We start from the raw sequence: 16,524 nt of genomic DNA, 5'->3' as shown, positions 1-16,524 counted from the left end.
TTCCAAAATTACCTTGTATTCCTACATCAGTAACTTTATAAATATTTCTCTTTATTTTGAAAATAAGGGGCTGGGTCCAAAATTTAGTCACTGAGATTAATGGAACTTAAATTGGTTGACTGATAACATTGTGTCTGTTTTTTGTATTATTCAGTTTTGATCTAGTCTGTGGTGTTATTTCCACTTTTTCTCATTTTTAGTGAATCATTTTACAATATACAGTATCAACATTATTTTGTATGTGTTTGTAGAAATTAGGTGGCCCTATTCAAGACAGATACATGGAACATGAAGAGAGGCCAAAAGCTTTAAATGATTTGGGAAAGAAACTGCAGCTGCTTATGAAAGCTGTTGAAGGATACAAAAACAAGGTAGGATCCCATAAGTTGCTTTTCCAGCCAGAATTTGTAGTCAGAAATGGTAATTTTGGGATGGTGTTGGGGGGAATCAGTGGGGGTCCTAAAGATTACATTGGATCCCTTCAAGGGCCAAGTGCAATCCATAGGCTTCCCAGTTCCCACTCCTGGACTAAATGATGTTTTTAATAGCAGTCTTCTATCATATTCTATATGTCTGTTCAGAAGGAAACCCCATAAATTCAGTAGGACTTACTCTTAGATTGCAGTGTATAGAATTATAACTTTAATTACAAGATCAGATTGGTAGGTTAATTGCACTGTTAACATCAAAAATCAAAACATCATTTTGGAATACATTATGTAAAAAAAATGATTTGTACTATTAAGCCTACTTGACAGAGATCTAGAAGAACTCTGGTTCTGTACAATGCTGCTGCAATTGCTGTTGTTACTAGTACTATTATTACCACTACTACTATTATTGAATTATGTATATCATTCGCATTCTTGCTTTAAATTGATGTTTTGTCCCACTACTTCATTTAGAAATCCTGCATAACAAATATTTAGTAACAAAACCTCATGGAAGAGAGTCCCTGACCTACAAGCAGAATTGAAGTTTTAGTGTTCCAGTTTTTCAGTGGTGTTTTTAAATTTAATGTTGTTGGTATCTTATCATTCCACCTGTTATAAATTTGAGTTTTTGCATTCTCATGCAACCAACACCACCATTATGTGAAAAAGGCAACGTATTGTCCATGAATACCCTGAGCTTTGCATGGGTTCAGTTTGAACCCCTTGGGCAGGCCATTTCTGGAACAGATAACTGAAAACTCAATAGTCAATAAATACTGATTGATGGTGCAAAATAGGAGGAGAAATTAATGTTGGAAAAGGAAGATGGAGAAATAGATCTATAGATAATAAAAATTACAGAATGAATAGAATAGGTCAGTGCTTCTTAACCAGTGGTCTGCAGACACTTGGTGTTCTCACAGGGGTGGGAGTATGATGGTTTGAAGGTTGCTCAGACTAGTACCTCTCTGCAGCAGAGTGTCTGTGTGACAGAAGCCAAGGCAAAAGCAGGCTAGGCATGCATGTTGCCTGTCATGGGGCACTCTGCTGTGTGGAGGGGACAGGCTAAGCAACTGAATGACAATGGAGCTGACAACCAGCTTACCCTTGCCCTTCTCAAAAGGGTGGAGGTGCTAACAAATTCTCTCTTCAAACAGTGCCACCACCAATCAAAGCCCTTGTGGATTGTGCTCCACCTGCCCCATTGTATTGCCTCAGGTCCTTATTTTAAGTGTCTTGTCTTTCCCCTGGAAAAAAGAGGAGAAAGAAAGAGAGAGAAGAGCAATGGCTGGCTGGCTGTCAATTTGGCTATCGCTCAGCTGCTCAAGCCACAGCAGAGCAACTCCATGACAGGTGCCAAGGAAATAGCTGGGTTGGCTGGGCCTGTTCGAGCTGCTCCAGGCACAAACTGAAGAAGCAGGAGAAAAGTCTTTCTGGTCCCTTCAACGCCTCTGAGAGAAGGTTTAATGGCTGGTGTAAATGTTAATGGTTCAGATGCTGTTACTGGAATGGGTCTTTCCTTATCTTCACATTGGTATACTATTTTTAAAGATTCCCATTGATCAAGGTGAAAGCTTAACCTTTTCGAGTACTGGATAGATAAAAATATTTTAATATACTTGGGGTTGAGCACAAAAGTGTTGAGTGCACTTCCACCAAGACTATAATGGAGAGAAGGAAAAGACCCCAGAACAGTTTAATATAGCTGAATTCATCTTGGAAATTATATATGAATTGATAGAAACCATAGTTTGCGATAAACATTGTAGTTTGCAATCAACCATAGTTTTAGTTCCATAATATATAACATATCCATAATGAATAAACTTTTACTTAGGGCTATAGTTCTCCCTCTGTGTCCAAGGGGAATTGGTTGAAGGGCCCTACATGTATACCAGAATCCTTGGATGCACAAGTCCTTTTTTTGTTTATTCATACACACACACACACACACGGTATTGAGTGGGTTTTCTATTTTTTTCCAGCTTGCTTGCCAGTAGTGCACCATTCAAATATCACATAGATAAGCTTCCTTAAAAGTAGCTTGAGGGTACCTTGCTAAATTCTGAACCAAAATAATTTTTATTTCTAGGATGAAAAATATGATCACATTGATCCTGTTGACATGGAAAAAGTTGAAAAGTACACCAGCGAGGCTATGAATTGGTTGAACTCAAAAATGAATGCACAAAACAGGCTGAGTCTGATGCAAGATCCTGTTGTGAAAGTGGCAGAAATAATAGCAAAATCTAAGGTAAATAATGGAAAATATTTTGTGAGTGAAAGACCATAGTGGCATGAAGTGTTATGAAAAGCAGTAAGTAATGAAAGATTAATAGAAGGATTTCAGTAGGGCACTTTCAATATCACAATTTTCTCAGCAATCAGCTAACAGGAAAGGGTCAGTTACAACTAATTGATTGGATATGGGAAGAATATGGCTTGAATCATAAGTTTTTGATTTATGACTGAGAAGAGTTTCTATTTATTTCTTTACAGTAATTAAAGAATACAGTTGTTTCTTATGTACTTTCTGTACTTGTATATAAGTCAAGTTCACATATAAGTCCAGGGCAGGTTTTGGGGCAAAAAGGATAGATTTTGATATGAACCGTGGATAAGTCTAGGGTAAAACTTAGGGGCATGTAACAAAAGATATAAAGGACGAAGCAAAGGGGGAAAATGTCATAGAACTTACAACATTGTGGCAGGCATCATTGTTCTTGCTCACTCTAAAGGCTGGATGGATGAGGGGAGAACTACAGTAAATGGGGGCTGTGTGATGTATGGGGGATGTAGGGCTTATAAGGGGTGCACATTTCAAAAAGAATTTCAAGGCAAGAGTTAAAGTCCAGTATTAACTCATCTCAAAAAAGGAACCATACTCTCCTCTGAGTCAAGTGGCGAAAGGCAAAAGTTTACTCTGGGAGAAGCTAAAAGAAGCACCTACCCCCTCTATCCTCTTGGCACTCATTTGAGAGAAAATGCCAAAGAGCTGCCACCATAGCACTTTCCCCACACAAGCATTCATAAAAGCCAGAAGCAGTCCCACGGTGGAGCAAGTGGGCGTGTGTGCGTACTTGCTTCTTTTAGATTTCATTGAGGTTCCTTTTGTCACTTTACTCAAAGAAAGGGATGGTTTCTTTTTTTAATAAGAGTTAAGGTACATAACTCAGTTGACTCATGCATAACTTGACCTAGGGTTTTTTGGGGAGTACATACAGGAGTATGTACAATATATATGTGTTAATGTGAATTCTTCAGGGAAGAAAGCAGTGTTCTTGTTCTGGAACCCCTGTAGTCTGAACCTTAGCAACAGTAGAGAGAAATTAAAATGTGTGACAAAATAAACAGATTTCCACCAAACAATGGGTAGGTAATTCTTGCGTTTATAGATAAGCAAGGAAGGAACCATTTCTGTTACACCTTAAATACAATAGGAGCTGTTTGTCATGCTTCATGGGAAGCTTGTTTGTTAAATAGCTAGAATGTATAATTTAGCCAGCAAGATTTGAATTAATTTTCATTACTGAAGTATTTTCAAGCTGACTTATTTATGTCTGTTTATACATTAGAATCTTGTAATCATGGACAGATCTTTGGTCAAATAATTACCTTCAGGCTTGCCTCGCAAGTACTACACCATAATCAATTTTCCATAGCACTATGTTTTTCCTCATTCTATGTAACTTTTTCTTTTCTTTCAATTTTAACAGGAGCTGGACAGTTTATGTAATCCTATTATTTACAAGCCTAAGCCCAAGACAGAGCAAAATCAGGCAAAATCAGATACTGAACACAATGGACCAATGAATGGACAGAGCAGTGCTGACACAAAATCAGAGGACAGTTGCCAGGCACCTAAATCATCTGAAGAAATGGATGTGGACTAGGTTTTACATTTCTTTCAGTCCATTAAAAAACAGTGCAAGTAATCTGAGGGTCCATCTTTCTTTTATGTCTGTTTCACACTACAGATGTTCAGTTACTTAGTCAACTTTCTGTCCTTCGCTCTTTGCAGTCAGTTTGAAAGTGTTTTTCTATTGAGTGCATTCCCATTGTTCATTCCATTGATGCAGCTTATGTGGAGCTTTAGTTGAATGTAGATTGTAAAAGTCAGTTTGAGCTTTCCCAATATATTTTGTATCAAATAGGCAGAATTGTTCTATAAATGACAACGCTCTACCTTATTTAAAGCTTTTATTGTGGGTAAGCCTCTGCTCCTTTATTTAGAAAAGGCCACTGTATTGCACTATTGATGCTGAAGTGTAGATCTTTGCATCTTTATTTTGGAAGATAGTGGATTTGATGTGGCTTAAATTGCCACTTGAAGCACTGACCTTTTTCTAGTTGTCAAACTGTTCTAATTTAAATATTAAAATAGATATTAGCTGGCAAAACTAGTTCATGTTGATGTACCATGAAAACTTGTAAGAACCTTTTAGGGGGAAAAACATCCAAGGCTTGAAAGGAGCTCATACCAGCAGCATTCTTTGTCATAAAACTAGCAACATGATTCTAAATAAAGCTCATGATCACCATGTACACACAGTCCTGTATATGATCATCTATGTTAATTCTGAGATGCTGTTGAAGTTGTAATAGTATGAAACATTAGCAGAATTTTAACAGCTGAAAGTGGGGAGACATGTTTCCATTTCTCTAAATTACCTCTAACCTTCCTGGTTTAGCTTCATTCTGAATGCTGCCTATGCATGTTTCTAAAATATGAACTCCTCAATTAAAAGTAGAAAATATGTGCATAAAATTGTTATAAAATGCTGTTGATTTTATCTATGTGTTTTTACCACAGTACATGGCAAAATATTGTTATGTTTTGGCATCTGACCTGGGAAAGAAGCAAAATCTGTTAACAGTGGTTCCTTTCTGGTAACATTTAAAATGAATCTACAAAGGATGTAACTGACAGCTCACTTTCCTTCAGGATGCTTAAAAACATCCTTACTAAATCAGAAAGTCATGGCAGATAAGTTGGTATCATGATGGTGATAAAATGCTGGTGTAGCATCCCACTACATCAGTGTATGCCCTTAAGGGTGGAGTTGTTCAGAATCTCCTTACACAGCAGCCATGCCGTACAATATTTATTGGTAAGAGGGCACCCCATGTCCAGTTAGTAGCCAGGGAGGTGTGGCTTTCTGAGCAGTATATAGCTGCAAATTCCACAGCTAGGAGAAAAGCCAGCACCCCCAAATCTCCAGCATATGCAAGAGTACATCTAGAGTACATTTTCTTCCAGTTACAGATGTGCAACTGTGCACAGCTCTGCATTAAGCTCCACCAGAATGATACAGTATCTCAGCCATTGTTGAGTAATGATTTGTTATGAGCATATCCGGCTGAGTTTAATATGCTGCTAAAGGACTGGATGGCCTTTTTGGGCTCTTCCAACTCTATAATTCTGTTATTCTAAATATAGTAACTTGTATGAATGTACAGGAGAATAGCCTCTTCAGATTAATAAGATGCTTGCCAGAAGTTAGCAGAGAGAGCCAGTTGATGTTGTTTGTCTTTTCCTGTTCCTAAAAGGTTTGGAAGAGGGAGTAACAGGGTGTGACTCTAGACCCATAAATTTTGTGATCCTCACTATTTTTGATGTGAAGATTCAACTGGCTTAATTTAATTGCTTCAGTGACATTCTAGAGTGTGTATCTGAGTACAGTGATCAGATTGACGTACAGTTGGTAAAGAAGAAATGTTTAGATGCATGGACAAGAGTTAATATAATGTGGAAGCCAGCTGAGAAAAAAACCACAGGAGTCAGATAAAAATGTTTAACATCTAGGAGTGGTTGTGGATTGGATCTTACAAGACATTCAACAGGCCAAGTGGAAGACTAGAAGCAACATTCATGATTCATCCATTCATGTTTAACTCTCATGCTTTGAAATTTTTCCCTTCATTCTAGTCTATATTGGACTTTATATCTCATTGCCCAAAGGATGCTTGCTGATAACAGCTTGAGTGCCCCTTATGCAGAATTCCCAAATACTCCAAAAACCAAAACTTTTCTCATGGGTGGCTGAGATAGGGATAGCTTTGCTTTTTATGATGGTTCAGTGTACACAAAACTTTGTTTCATGCACAAAATTATTTAAAACATTGCATAAAATTACTTTCAGGTTATGTGTATATGAAACATACCGTATATACTCGTGTACAAGTCGACCTCATCTATAAGACGAGAAGGTTTTAGGGTCAAAATCATGGATTTTGATATGACTCATGGATAAGTTGAGGGTAAAACTTGGGGGCATCTAACAAAAGATCTAAAGAGGAAAACACCACTTTCTTCCCTCCTTCTCTGGATCTTGCCTGAACACCTAACCTCCCTAGTGCTGGAGAAGGGATGGGGAAGGGATTCTCCTCTTTCACACACACACAGAGAGAGAGAGAGAGAGAGACCCTGCCAGCAGCTCTTTCTGAAATCACTGGCAAGGGATATGGGGTCATGCTTCTTTCAGAACCTTTCTAAATTGTATTACTGTATTGACCAATATATAAGTCGACCCAGGATTTTAGGGTCAATTTTTGGCCATAAATGTCTCGATTTATAGTCAAATATATAAGGTAAATGAATTTTGTGTTCATGTCCATGATATCTCATTAAGTATATATAAATACACATATTCCAGAATCTCCCCCCCCCCCCCCAAAAAAAAAAAAAAAAAAAACAAAATTTCAACCCCCCCCCCCCCCCCCCAAAAAAAAAAATTCTGGTGAACCTAGTTTAGTCCCCCTCCACCTGTGGAATACAAGAAGGAGTGAAATGCACTCAGCCAGCACTTGTAAAAACCAGCAAGAGTGGAAGACTTGGGTTATCTGAATTCTGGCCCTCTTCAGGCTGGAGAACTCCCTACTCCCATTTTAAACGTATATCTAATAATAAAAATGACCACAGAGGTAATGGGTGCTGTTGTCTAGAAGGAAATACAGTGGGTTGTCCCCATTTGCTGGGGTTAGGGTTGTAGAATCCCCGCAAAAGTAGAAAAACTGCCAATAAATACCGTGGGCCCTTCCCTTACATGGGTGGAAACACTCCCCCCTCATACATACACACACATAAGGGGAATTCCATGTATGCTCGAGCCCCATTAAAGATAATGGGGCTCATGCCTGTGGCATGCATGCCATGGATGCGCACACCATTACCCCTTCCGGGGCGCACTAAGCCTTCTACCAGCGCGGCTTTCAGCATAAGTGTTGCCCGTGTATAATGCGGGTGCACTTCACCACTATTTTTTTTAATCTGAGAGAACAGCTTTCTAGGAATCACTAGGTTCTTTAGCACAACTTTGTGTTGAACATCCACCAGAGATTGACTATAGAATTGTGCTGGAGGATCTACAAATGTCCAAAGAAGAGTTCTTTCTAGGAATCTTTAGGTTCTTCAGTGTAACTTCAGGTGAAATTTGGCCATGGAGTCATGCTGGAGGACCTAGAGATTCTTAGAGAGAACATATTTGCTCCACTCCATGAATAGTCAAAGCCGTAAAAGTCAAAGCAGCAAATGTGGAGGGCTGACTGTACTTAATTTTGGGAGAGACAGCCTAAGTTAATATAACAGGTGGGTAGGTTGACCAGCTTTGTGTGGCTTGCTGTTATGATTCCTTTTTTTTAAAAAAAAACTGAATTTCTCTAGTCAATCACCGTAGCTTAAATGTAACAAAATAAAAGGTGTGCTGGAGATATAGTTTGTATAATCTAAGATCCATTTAGCCCTACGTTCTTAGTAAAAATCCCGGCAGATTATAAGCAGTCCACCAACAAATGTTTAGTAGTCTGCTTTTGGACTGCAGTATAAATTCTGCACATCCCTGATGTGAATGTAGTTGAACCTGAATGGTATAAAAAATATCAGCTGACCCTATCTGATTTAAATTTTCAAACAGATAATCCTGCTGATTTGTTTCAGCATAAACGGGGATTTTATTTACTTTCCAGCAGTCTGATTTCTTTGGGGTTCAACAGGTAATCTTCAAAATCTTCTTGATCAGTAGTATCAGAGAGTATTTCATTACATGTTCTGCATTACTGTATTGTGCTATATGGTTGGGTTATTGTTTCAACCTTTCTGGCTCTTACCTTTAAAGTTCTCAAACTTATAATTTAAATCTGATGAAGTTATAATCATCATAAACCATTCTTTTCTCTTTTTTCTTATTTTTGAGAATTCTGGCAATCTTCATTTCTTACTGACAATAGGTTCTTAACTGAAATAGTTGGATGAATGAGTCACAAAGATAAATCTGTAATTCTGAGACTATAAAGTTTGTCCAAAGAACTCTCTTGGCTCTTGCATGGGCCTAGAGAGTTCTTTAGAGAAGCTCTATAATCTTGCATGAGCCAAGAGATACATTTTATAAAGTGGGTGCTCAGAAGTTTAAAATCATGCCATGAAGCATGCACATCTAATGAATCTGAAACCACAAAGGTCATTCTTTATAGAAACATTTTTCCAGTTTTCTTGGAGGGGGGGGGGAGATTAGCAGTAATGAAGATAGATATGTATTTTGAAAAGAGAAGTTTGCAAAACTACGATAGCTGATTACACAGCAATGAAAACCCTATGTGCTATTTTTACATCAGTGTAAGTTATATGAGAAACTTGTGAAGTGAACAATATTACTGTTGTTGCAAATTGCGGGTGCTGATTTGAAGCATACTGTCTGATGACACCTTTCTGGGTTTTGTAATATGCAATTGAATGTACCTAAATGCTGAGTTCTCTTCATGAATATAAGCCCACATTATCCAAGGTATAGAAGGAGTCAAACATTGTACACATTGACATGAAGCTGGCATCAGTACAACAGATATTTTATATCTGACAAGTGTATTCTCATATAAATGTATGTGGGTCAGAAGAGAGTGCGTTCAACTTGCATAAATTTGCAGCTGTGCTTAATGTATGCAAAATATTTACTGTATATGAAAATGGATGGACTCCTAACTAATGACATGCAGACTGACAACTATGTCAACCGATTTCTAAGTGGCAACACAGATTGCCAGAGGTTGTAAATATTTATAGTAAATATTTAAATCTGCTGACTGAACTACAGCACAGGGAACAGCGGCATGAGACATCTTTTATTGCCAATTCTTGATGGGTTTGCAACTGGTTAATGTCCATGAAGACTGGACTGATCTGTTAATAGCCATCAAAGTGCTTCAGAAAATAAAAATATGTTAAAGCAACAAGACTAAGCTCTACTTACTTTACTGTGTTTAATAATTATACATTGGAGAAAGCAACTTAAGGATATTTGAAACTGGACTCCAGCCTGTCACAAAGAATCCATTAAATTGCCATTTGAAATGGGTTGTCGGGTTCTGCTAGATTTAGGTTGTGGAAGACAATTCATACAGTGTAATCTGTACAGTGGAAAGGAGTGATACATGTTCATTATGTCCAAAAGAAAATGATGTTTAGACTTCCTGTCCCAAATGATAAACTTCATTGTTCTAATTCAGTAAGAAGTACAAAACAAAACAACAACAAAAAGGACCTTTGAGATAGTAGAGTGTAACTTCAGAGGTTTTGGTTTCAGAGCAGTTGTCTTAATGTGGACCACCAATCAACAGAACCTCATCAGGATTCAGTTTCAGTTTATCAGCCTTCATCCCAGCCCATTAAACCCACTCAGGCACTGGTCCAGCACTCAGCTGCTTTGAGTCCCAATTTTGGGGGGGGGGGGGGGCAGGATATAAATATAATAAAATACTGGCCCAGCTGACTGAAGACAAGGAAAAGTAGAGCTGGGTGTCATCAGCATACTAATGGCACCTTGCCCCAAATTCCCTTATGACTTGCCCCAAAGGCTTCATATAGATATTGAACAAAATGGAATACACAACAGGAAGATGTGACACCCCACAGCTTAGTGGTCATGGGGCTGAACAGGAATCCCCCAGAGCTCCTCTGGAAGCAGCCACACAAGAGTGGAACTACTGCAAGACAGTGTCAGGAGTCTACCCCCTGTAAAGATCTGCAAATATAGTGGGGCTCTTGCCTGCAGCTGTTCATGGCTATTTCCACCTCAGCCATTACAACTAGCTAACAGAAGGCAGGTAGAGGAAAGATGGTAGAGATCGATCAAGAAAAGATTGCAGAAAGGAGAAAGAAGGCTTAGACATGGTGGCCCAGCGGTTAAGACTGATGATTGCAAGATCGGCAGGCTAGCAGTTTGACCTCCCATCACTAGTCCTCCAGTCTTAGTAACAGAGATGAGCATTTCCTCCCAGTCAGAGACAACCAGATAATCTTGTCAAGGGAAAACCTTTACCTAGGGGAAAGATGGCTTAGAGATAGGCTAGTCAGTCCAAGGAAGAACTGAATAGGGTTTTGGGAAGCTGTGAATTATTCAGGGGATTAATTTGTGATCTAAATGGGTCCTGATGAACATCTTATTTTTGCAACTGTGTCTGGCTGTAAGTTTTGATGGAGAGTCTGGTAATTCCTACTAGACTGAAGCCACAGTACAACACATCCCCTGGTTCATACAGTAATCACCTTGAAGCCCAAGTATGCAACCAAGGGACGGATCTTGAGGGTAAAGAGGGTAGGATGAGGGACAGGAGTCCAAGGATTCCAACTGTGGGGCCATTCTGGAGAGGGATCCATCACACTGCTCAAACAACATTCAATGGTCTTGTTTTGTGTAACAAAATTAGACATCAAATGTGGGTATAACTTCAGTACACAAAACAGTGTGGTGTGGTTTCAGCATTGGACTATGACTGGAGACCAGGGTTTGATTCCTTGCTTGGTCATGGAAACTTGTTTGGACAAGACACATGCTTTCAGTCCCAGAAAACCCTCTGATAGAGCTGCCATAAGTTGGAAACAAGTTGACACACAGCAATAAGACAAATTACAATTTCAATGTGTTTTTTTTAAAGTTTGCTGTTAGAATCATAAAAGTTGGAAGAGACCACAAAGACCCTGCCATGTAGAAACACAGAATCAAAGCACCCACGACAGATGACCATCCAGCCTCTATTTGAAAACCTCCAAAGGAGACCACCACTTTCCGAGGGAGTGTGTTCCACTGTCAAACAGCTCTGTCAGAAGGTTCTTCCTAATGTTGATGTGGAATCGCTTTTCCTGTGGCTTGCATCCATTGTCTGAATCCTGTTCTCTCGAGCTGCAGAAAACAAGCATGCTCCATCCTCAATATGATATTCCCTTCAAATTCTTAAACTGGGCTATCATATCACCTCTTAACCTTCTCTTCTCCAGTCTAAACATACCCAGCTCACTAGATCTCTCCTCATAAGGCATTGTTTCCAGACCCTTCACCATTTTAGTCACCCTCCTCTGGACATGCACCAGCGTGTCCACATCCTTTTTCAGTTGTGACTCCCTGAACTGGACACAATAGCAGACCAAAGCAGAATAGAGTGGCACTATTTCTTCCCTAGAATTGCATTGGCTTTTTCACTGCTGCATCACACTGATGGCTCATGTTCGATTTGTAGTCTACTAGGATTCCTAGATCCCTTTCAAATGTCCTGTTAAGCCAGGTGTCTCCCATCCGACATATGCATTTCTTTTCTTTTTTTCTGCTTTAAGTGCAGTGCTACAGGATTTTCTGAGGCTAGTCAAAAAGAAACATGGAACTTAGAAGTCATCCTGGAGACAGAAAATTACATTCATTGACACACCTGTAGGAAGCTTAGTCCCATTGCAGGAATCCAGTTCCAAGATGAATTGTGGGCTAAAAATATAGTTGATTATTATGTTAGCAAAGGAAGGAAATATTTTCATCAAAGCTGAGTGGTGAGAGATTTTGAAGGTTTTAGAGCTCCTTGAAGCATACAGCTTGGATAATTTGCTTGGGTTAACATGGAACCATTTGCTTTCCAAGTTGCTGCTTTTCAGTTTGTTGCTGCAACCTGAACGGTATACACAGAGATGTGCAGCACTCGTGTGTGGAAAGCTCTTACTTCAACTGAAATAGTACAGGCTAAATAAATAATCTTTTGGGCTAATTTTATGGGCTGCAGTTGCATTTTCATTACGTTTTGCAGGCACCTGCGCCAATTTAAGGCCAAGACATTTGTTTCACTCAAAACAAATGAAAGGCCACAATTTATTTTAGATACACATCAGCAGAATATACTGTTCTTTTGAAGTGGCAAGGTGAAGCATTCTGCCCATGACAAGTACTGTAAATAACTATCAACATTATACATACTAATACAAACTTAAGTTGTAAGATGGCTCAGGAAGGCACCCACAGTGGTTCACTCAAAATGCTATTTATCCTGTCCGTATCTTAAGACATTTGGTCACATTGTACCTATAATCTAACTGTTCAGTGATTTGTGTGTGAGGACAAATGCAAAGAAATAGAAGAAGAAGACAAGAACAACAACAACAAATAGAACAAGTGACCTCTTCCACAGGATCCTGGACATGACAGAGAAATTCAAACCAAGAATAGGGATGACATGTGACCAGCAGAGAAACACATTATGTGATCAAGGCAAACTAAAAAGATGATAGAAGCAGTACACTGGTGAACTATATAAAAGAGATTAAATGACAACTGAGTCCTTCAAAGAAAAACCATTTGAAGGTGAACCCACAGTTTTAGAAAGTGAAGTGGAGACAGCTCTCAAAACACTTGGAAGAAATAAAAGCAACAGACGGCTCACCAATAGAGTTGTTTCATGCTGTAGAGTCAGAATCCACACGAATTCTAACAAAAATCAGTCAACAAATATGGAAAATAAAACAATGGCCCACAGAATGGAAATGCTTGATATGAATTGCAGTCCTGAAGAAGGGATTGTGGAAATAACTGGACAAATACAGTGATCCCCCATGCAAGCAAAGTAATGCTCAAGATTTTACAAGAAATACTTTTACCATATATGCAATTGAAATGTCAGCTGTCCAAGATGGGTTTTTAAAAAGGCACTAGTGGTCATATTGCAAACATGCATTGCATAATACAACATACCAAAGAATTTTAGATTACAATGAAATACTTAACCATGTAGATTATGCTAGATTACAACAAAACGTTTATGTAGATTATGAGAAATTATGGTTCATTCTTGTATCCTAGCAATTACCATTGCTGTTGTTACTTATTTATTTTTGGGTCAGCTTGGAAACCCCAGAAATAAGAGATCTCCGAGACCCTGTTATTAACAGCCAGTTTAAGATGAAACAATCCAAAATGAAGCAAATGTCATATAGAAGCACAGCACCACAAATAAAACATATAGCCATTACATAAGTACTCATTGAGAGACTTATTCTCCTTGTGCCATAAATCAATTTTTCTAGCTGTGCCTCCATGCAGGAGGTGCTAGCAAATGGCAATGAATCTCTATAAATAGAATATGCCTGACTAAAACAAAATGAACTATGTTTTATTTGGAAGTAAGTGTTTGTCCCATGAGAAATAACAAACTAGAACATGTTTTATGGGTCTCTATCAATTACTTGAACTTTGTGCGTTGACAGAAAATGTCAGTAATCTGTACCAATTAGGTGTGAAATGGACATTTGAGACCCTCTACTGCAGCTTTTTCCTTTTTCACTTTGACACATTAACACTCGCAGCAGGAAATGGTGCAATACTGTCATCAGGAGTGTGTGTTATGAACTAGAAATCCATGGTTCAAATTTCAGCCTGGCCATAAACCTTCTGTGTCCTCAACAAGCCACTGATTCTTAGCCTTCAACCTGCGAAATAGAAATAAAAATACTGGCATATTTTTAGCATTGTAAAGATTACTGAGATATGTGAAGTGCTTTCAGCCTTTAAGAAAAATGCTATTTCATTACCATATTATTTGACAGCTACAACTGTGTGAAAAAATCTCTGGAATAGGTGCAATACCACAGTGGACTATACTTCTACCAAAATCAGAAGAACCTTTAATAAAATATAACAGTTTTATTAGTGCCAATGCAAATTAGTCTTCAATGACACAAAAATATAGCTTTTCTGCTTCCTTGACCATCTTGCTAATTAACCTCAACATTATTGTTTCTGTATTATGACAAGCTATAAAAGGGGTAAAACCTTCTTTTCCCTCACAACATGGCTTTCAAACAAAATTGTGAGGTGCCAGTCTAGTGTGACCTTCTGCATTGGCTCTTAAGTACAAAAGACAAAAATAGCAAACTGTGCATAAATTAAAGGGCAAAATTTAGACAGCTTGCAAAGTGTGCATCTCTTTATTAACCTTGGAGAGAAATCCTAATTAGCAACAAACTGTATTTGACAGGCAGCAGACCTTGAATAAACGTATTTATGACATGGAAATCTAAGCAAGTGATCTTAACAAGGAACAGAAAAGATTACTGTGCAACACTATTTCATATTGTTTGTTATAATGTACTGAATATTAACTGAGCAAAATGGAGTGTACAGGTCATTTGGGAAAATGGCAAGTCTATAAGGAAAAAAACATGAGTATGAGAGATATTCTTCATCACTGACTCTATTAAACACATTTGAAAAGGGCACCAGATTTTCCATTCAAGGTCAACTTGATATTTGCTTTGTGCATGACATGAAGGAGAAACTATTATACCCATCAGCCCTTGCTGCTGTATTTTGTTGCCGTTTTAAACTGGCATTTAAATGGAGGAGTATCTCACTGAAGTATTTTCTCAGACCAAAACAGATACGCTAGTTTTCATTTTGTGTGAAAAGAGATTTCACAAAGGATTGTCTTCTTACAGCAGCCACAGTGACAATACAGGGACAGGATCATATACTGGATTATAGATCGGTGGACAGCCAGAGTTAGGAAGTTAAGAGAGTAATAAGAAAAATATCTCTTTTTAAAAACATCCACATTGCCTGGGACTGATACTAGGTACCTCTTCCTGTATGAAGAGTTTTTACCTCTTCTGAATTAGACACTTTTGCATATGTTTAAATATATTAAGGACGAGATCCTCCAAAAACTTACCTAGGAACACACCCAACTTATCCATCAGTGGATTTCTGAGAAAACATACAGATAATTGTGCAATGATACTTTACATTTCTTATAACCATGGACACTATGTTTTCTTTTTAATTGCTCAGAAACAGTTTTGGAGTAAGAGTACAGCTTTGTAAGGAAAAGCGTCTATAAAAACTTGGTCGAAATCGGGCTGTGAATCTGGCAGATGTTAAACTCACCTGCACACTTACGATTTAAATCATTCATTCAACCAGGTCCCGTGTTCTTATAAATGACTGAGAGGTATTAATAAGAGGAGGCAAAATGCGTTCATGACATTTCCTTACATATGAAGCAATAAGACACTGGAAGGAAATTATGTGTCGTAAGATTCAAGACAGATGATTGGAAATACTTCATCCCACAACACAGTGAGCTCATGTAGTTAAGATTTCTTACATCTATATCTTGTCTTTCCTTTCAAAATTCAAGGCAGCACCTGCTTCTTCCTTTTACCCTCACAAAAACACTATGACTCAAAGGACATTTATGGTGCATCTCCAAAGACCAGTAAGCAACAGGATCTTCTAGCACCTTTGAGACTGACTGAAAGAAAGAAGCTGGTGTAGCATGGGTTTTCCTAGACTTGAGCCTACTTCTTCAAATGCATGTTTATCAGATACAAACATCCATATCAGATACATATCAAGCACACATCTGGGGAGAAGTGAGCTGGAATTGCAGGGTATCCTCCAAGTGGAAAAGCAACGCTCCAAGGTGGCAACCCAGGACATTTGAAGAGGGACTGCTTGAGGCTGAGCAGGCCCAAGGCAGAAAAACAAGGCAGGAGGGATCCTATAGAAAAGAGAGTGTTGCAAAATACAGTTTAAAGCATGCTTCTGAATTGGGAAGTAGGAACCTCCGGGGTAATAATTTGGGTGGTAGTTGTTGTGTGCTTTCAAATCATTTCCAACTTATGGTGATTCTAAGGTGAACCTGTCATGATTTTGTTGCCATGTCTCCTCAGGGGGGTTGCCACTGTCATCTTCTGAGGCTGAGAGTGTGTGGCTTGCCCAAGGTCACCCAGGGGGTTTCCATGGCCAAGGCAGGATCCAAATCCTGAGGTCTGAACAGACAGGCCAAA

General features: G+C 38.6%; 1 protein-coding gene across 5 annotated transcripts in view; it reads left to right on the top strand.

Annotated features, from left to right (window-relative positions):
- Positions 1–4,979, top strand: part of HSPA4L (heat shock protein family A (Hsp70) member 4 like) — a 42,834-nt gene extending 37,855 nt beyond the window's left edge. For all 5 annotated transcript variants that reach the window (XM_042467069.1, XM_042467070.1, XM_042467067.1 and 2 more), the window contains 3 exons: positions 252–371; positions 2,527–2,688; positions 4,151–4,979. In XM_042467069.1, the coding sequence (XP_042323003.1) occupies positions 252–371; positions 2,527–2,688; positions 4,151–4,327 (459 nt within the window). In that variant the 3' untranslated portion in view covers positions 4,328–4,979. The remainder of the gene's footprint in view (positions 1–251; positions 372–2,526; positions 2,689–4,150) is intronic.
- The last annotated feature ends 11,545 nt before the right edge of the window (positions 4,980–16,524 follow it).

This window comes from Sceloporus undulatus, chromosome 5, assembly GCF_019175285.1.
Source record: "Sceloporus undulatus isolate JIND9_A2432 ecotype Alabama chromosome 5, SceUnd_v1.1, whole genome shotgun sequence".
Lineage (NCBI taxonomy): Eukaryota > Metazoa > Chordata > Lepidosauria > Squamata > Phrynosomatidae > Sceloporus > Sceloporus undulatus.
The sequence above is the reverse complement of the archived record's forward strand: the minus strand, read 5'-3'. Positions and strand labels throughout refer to the sequence as shown.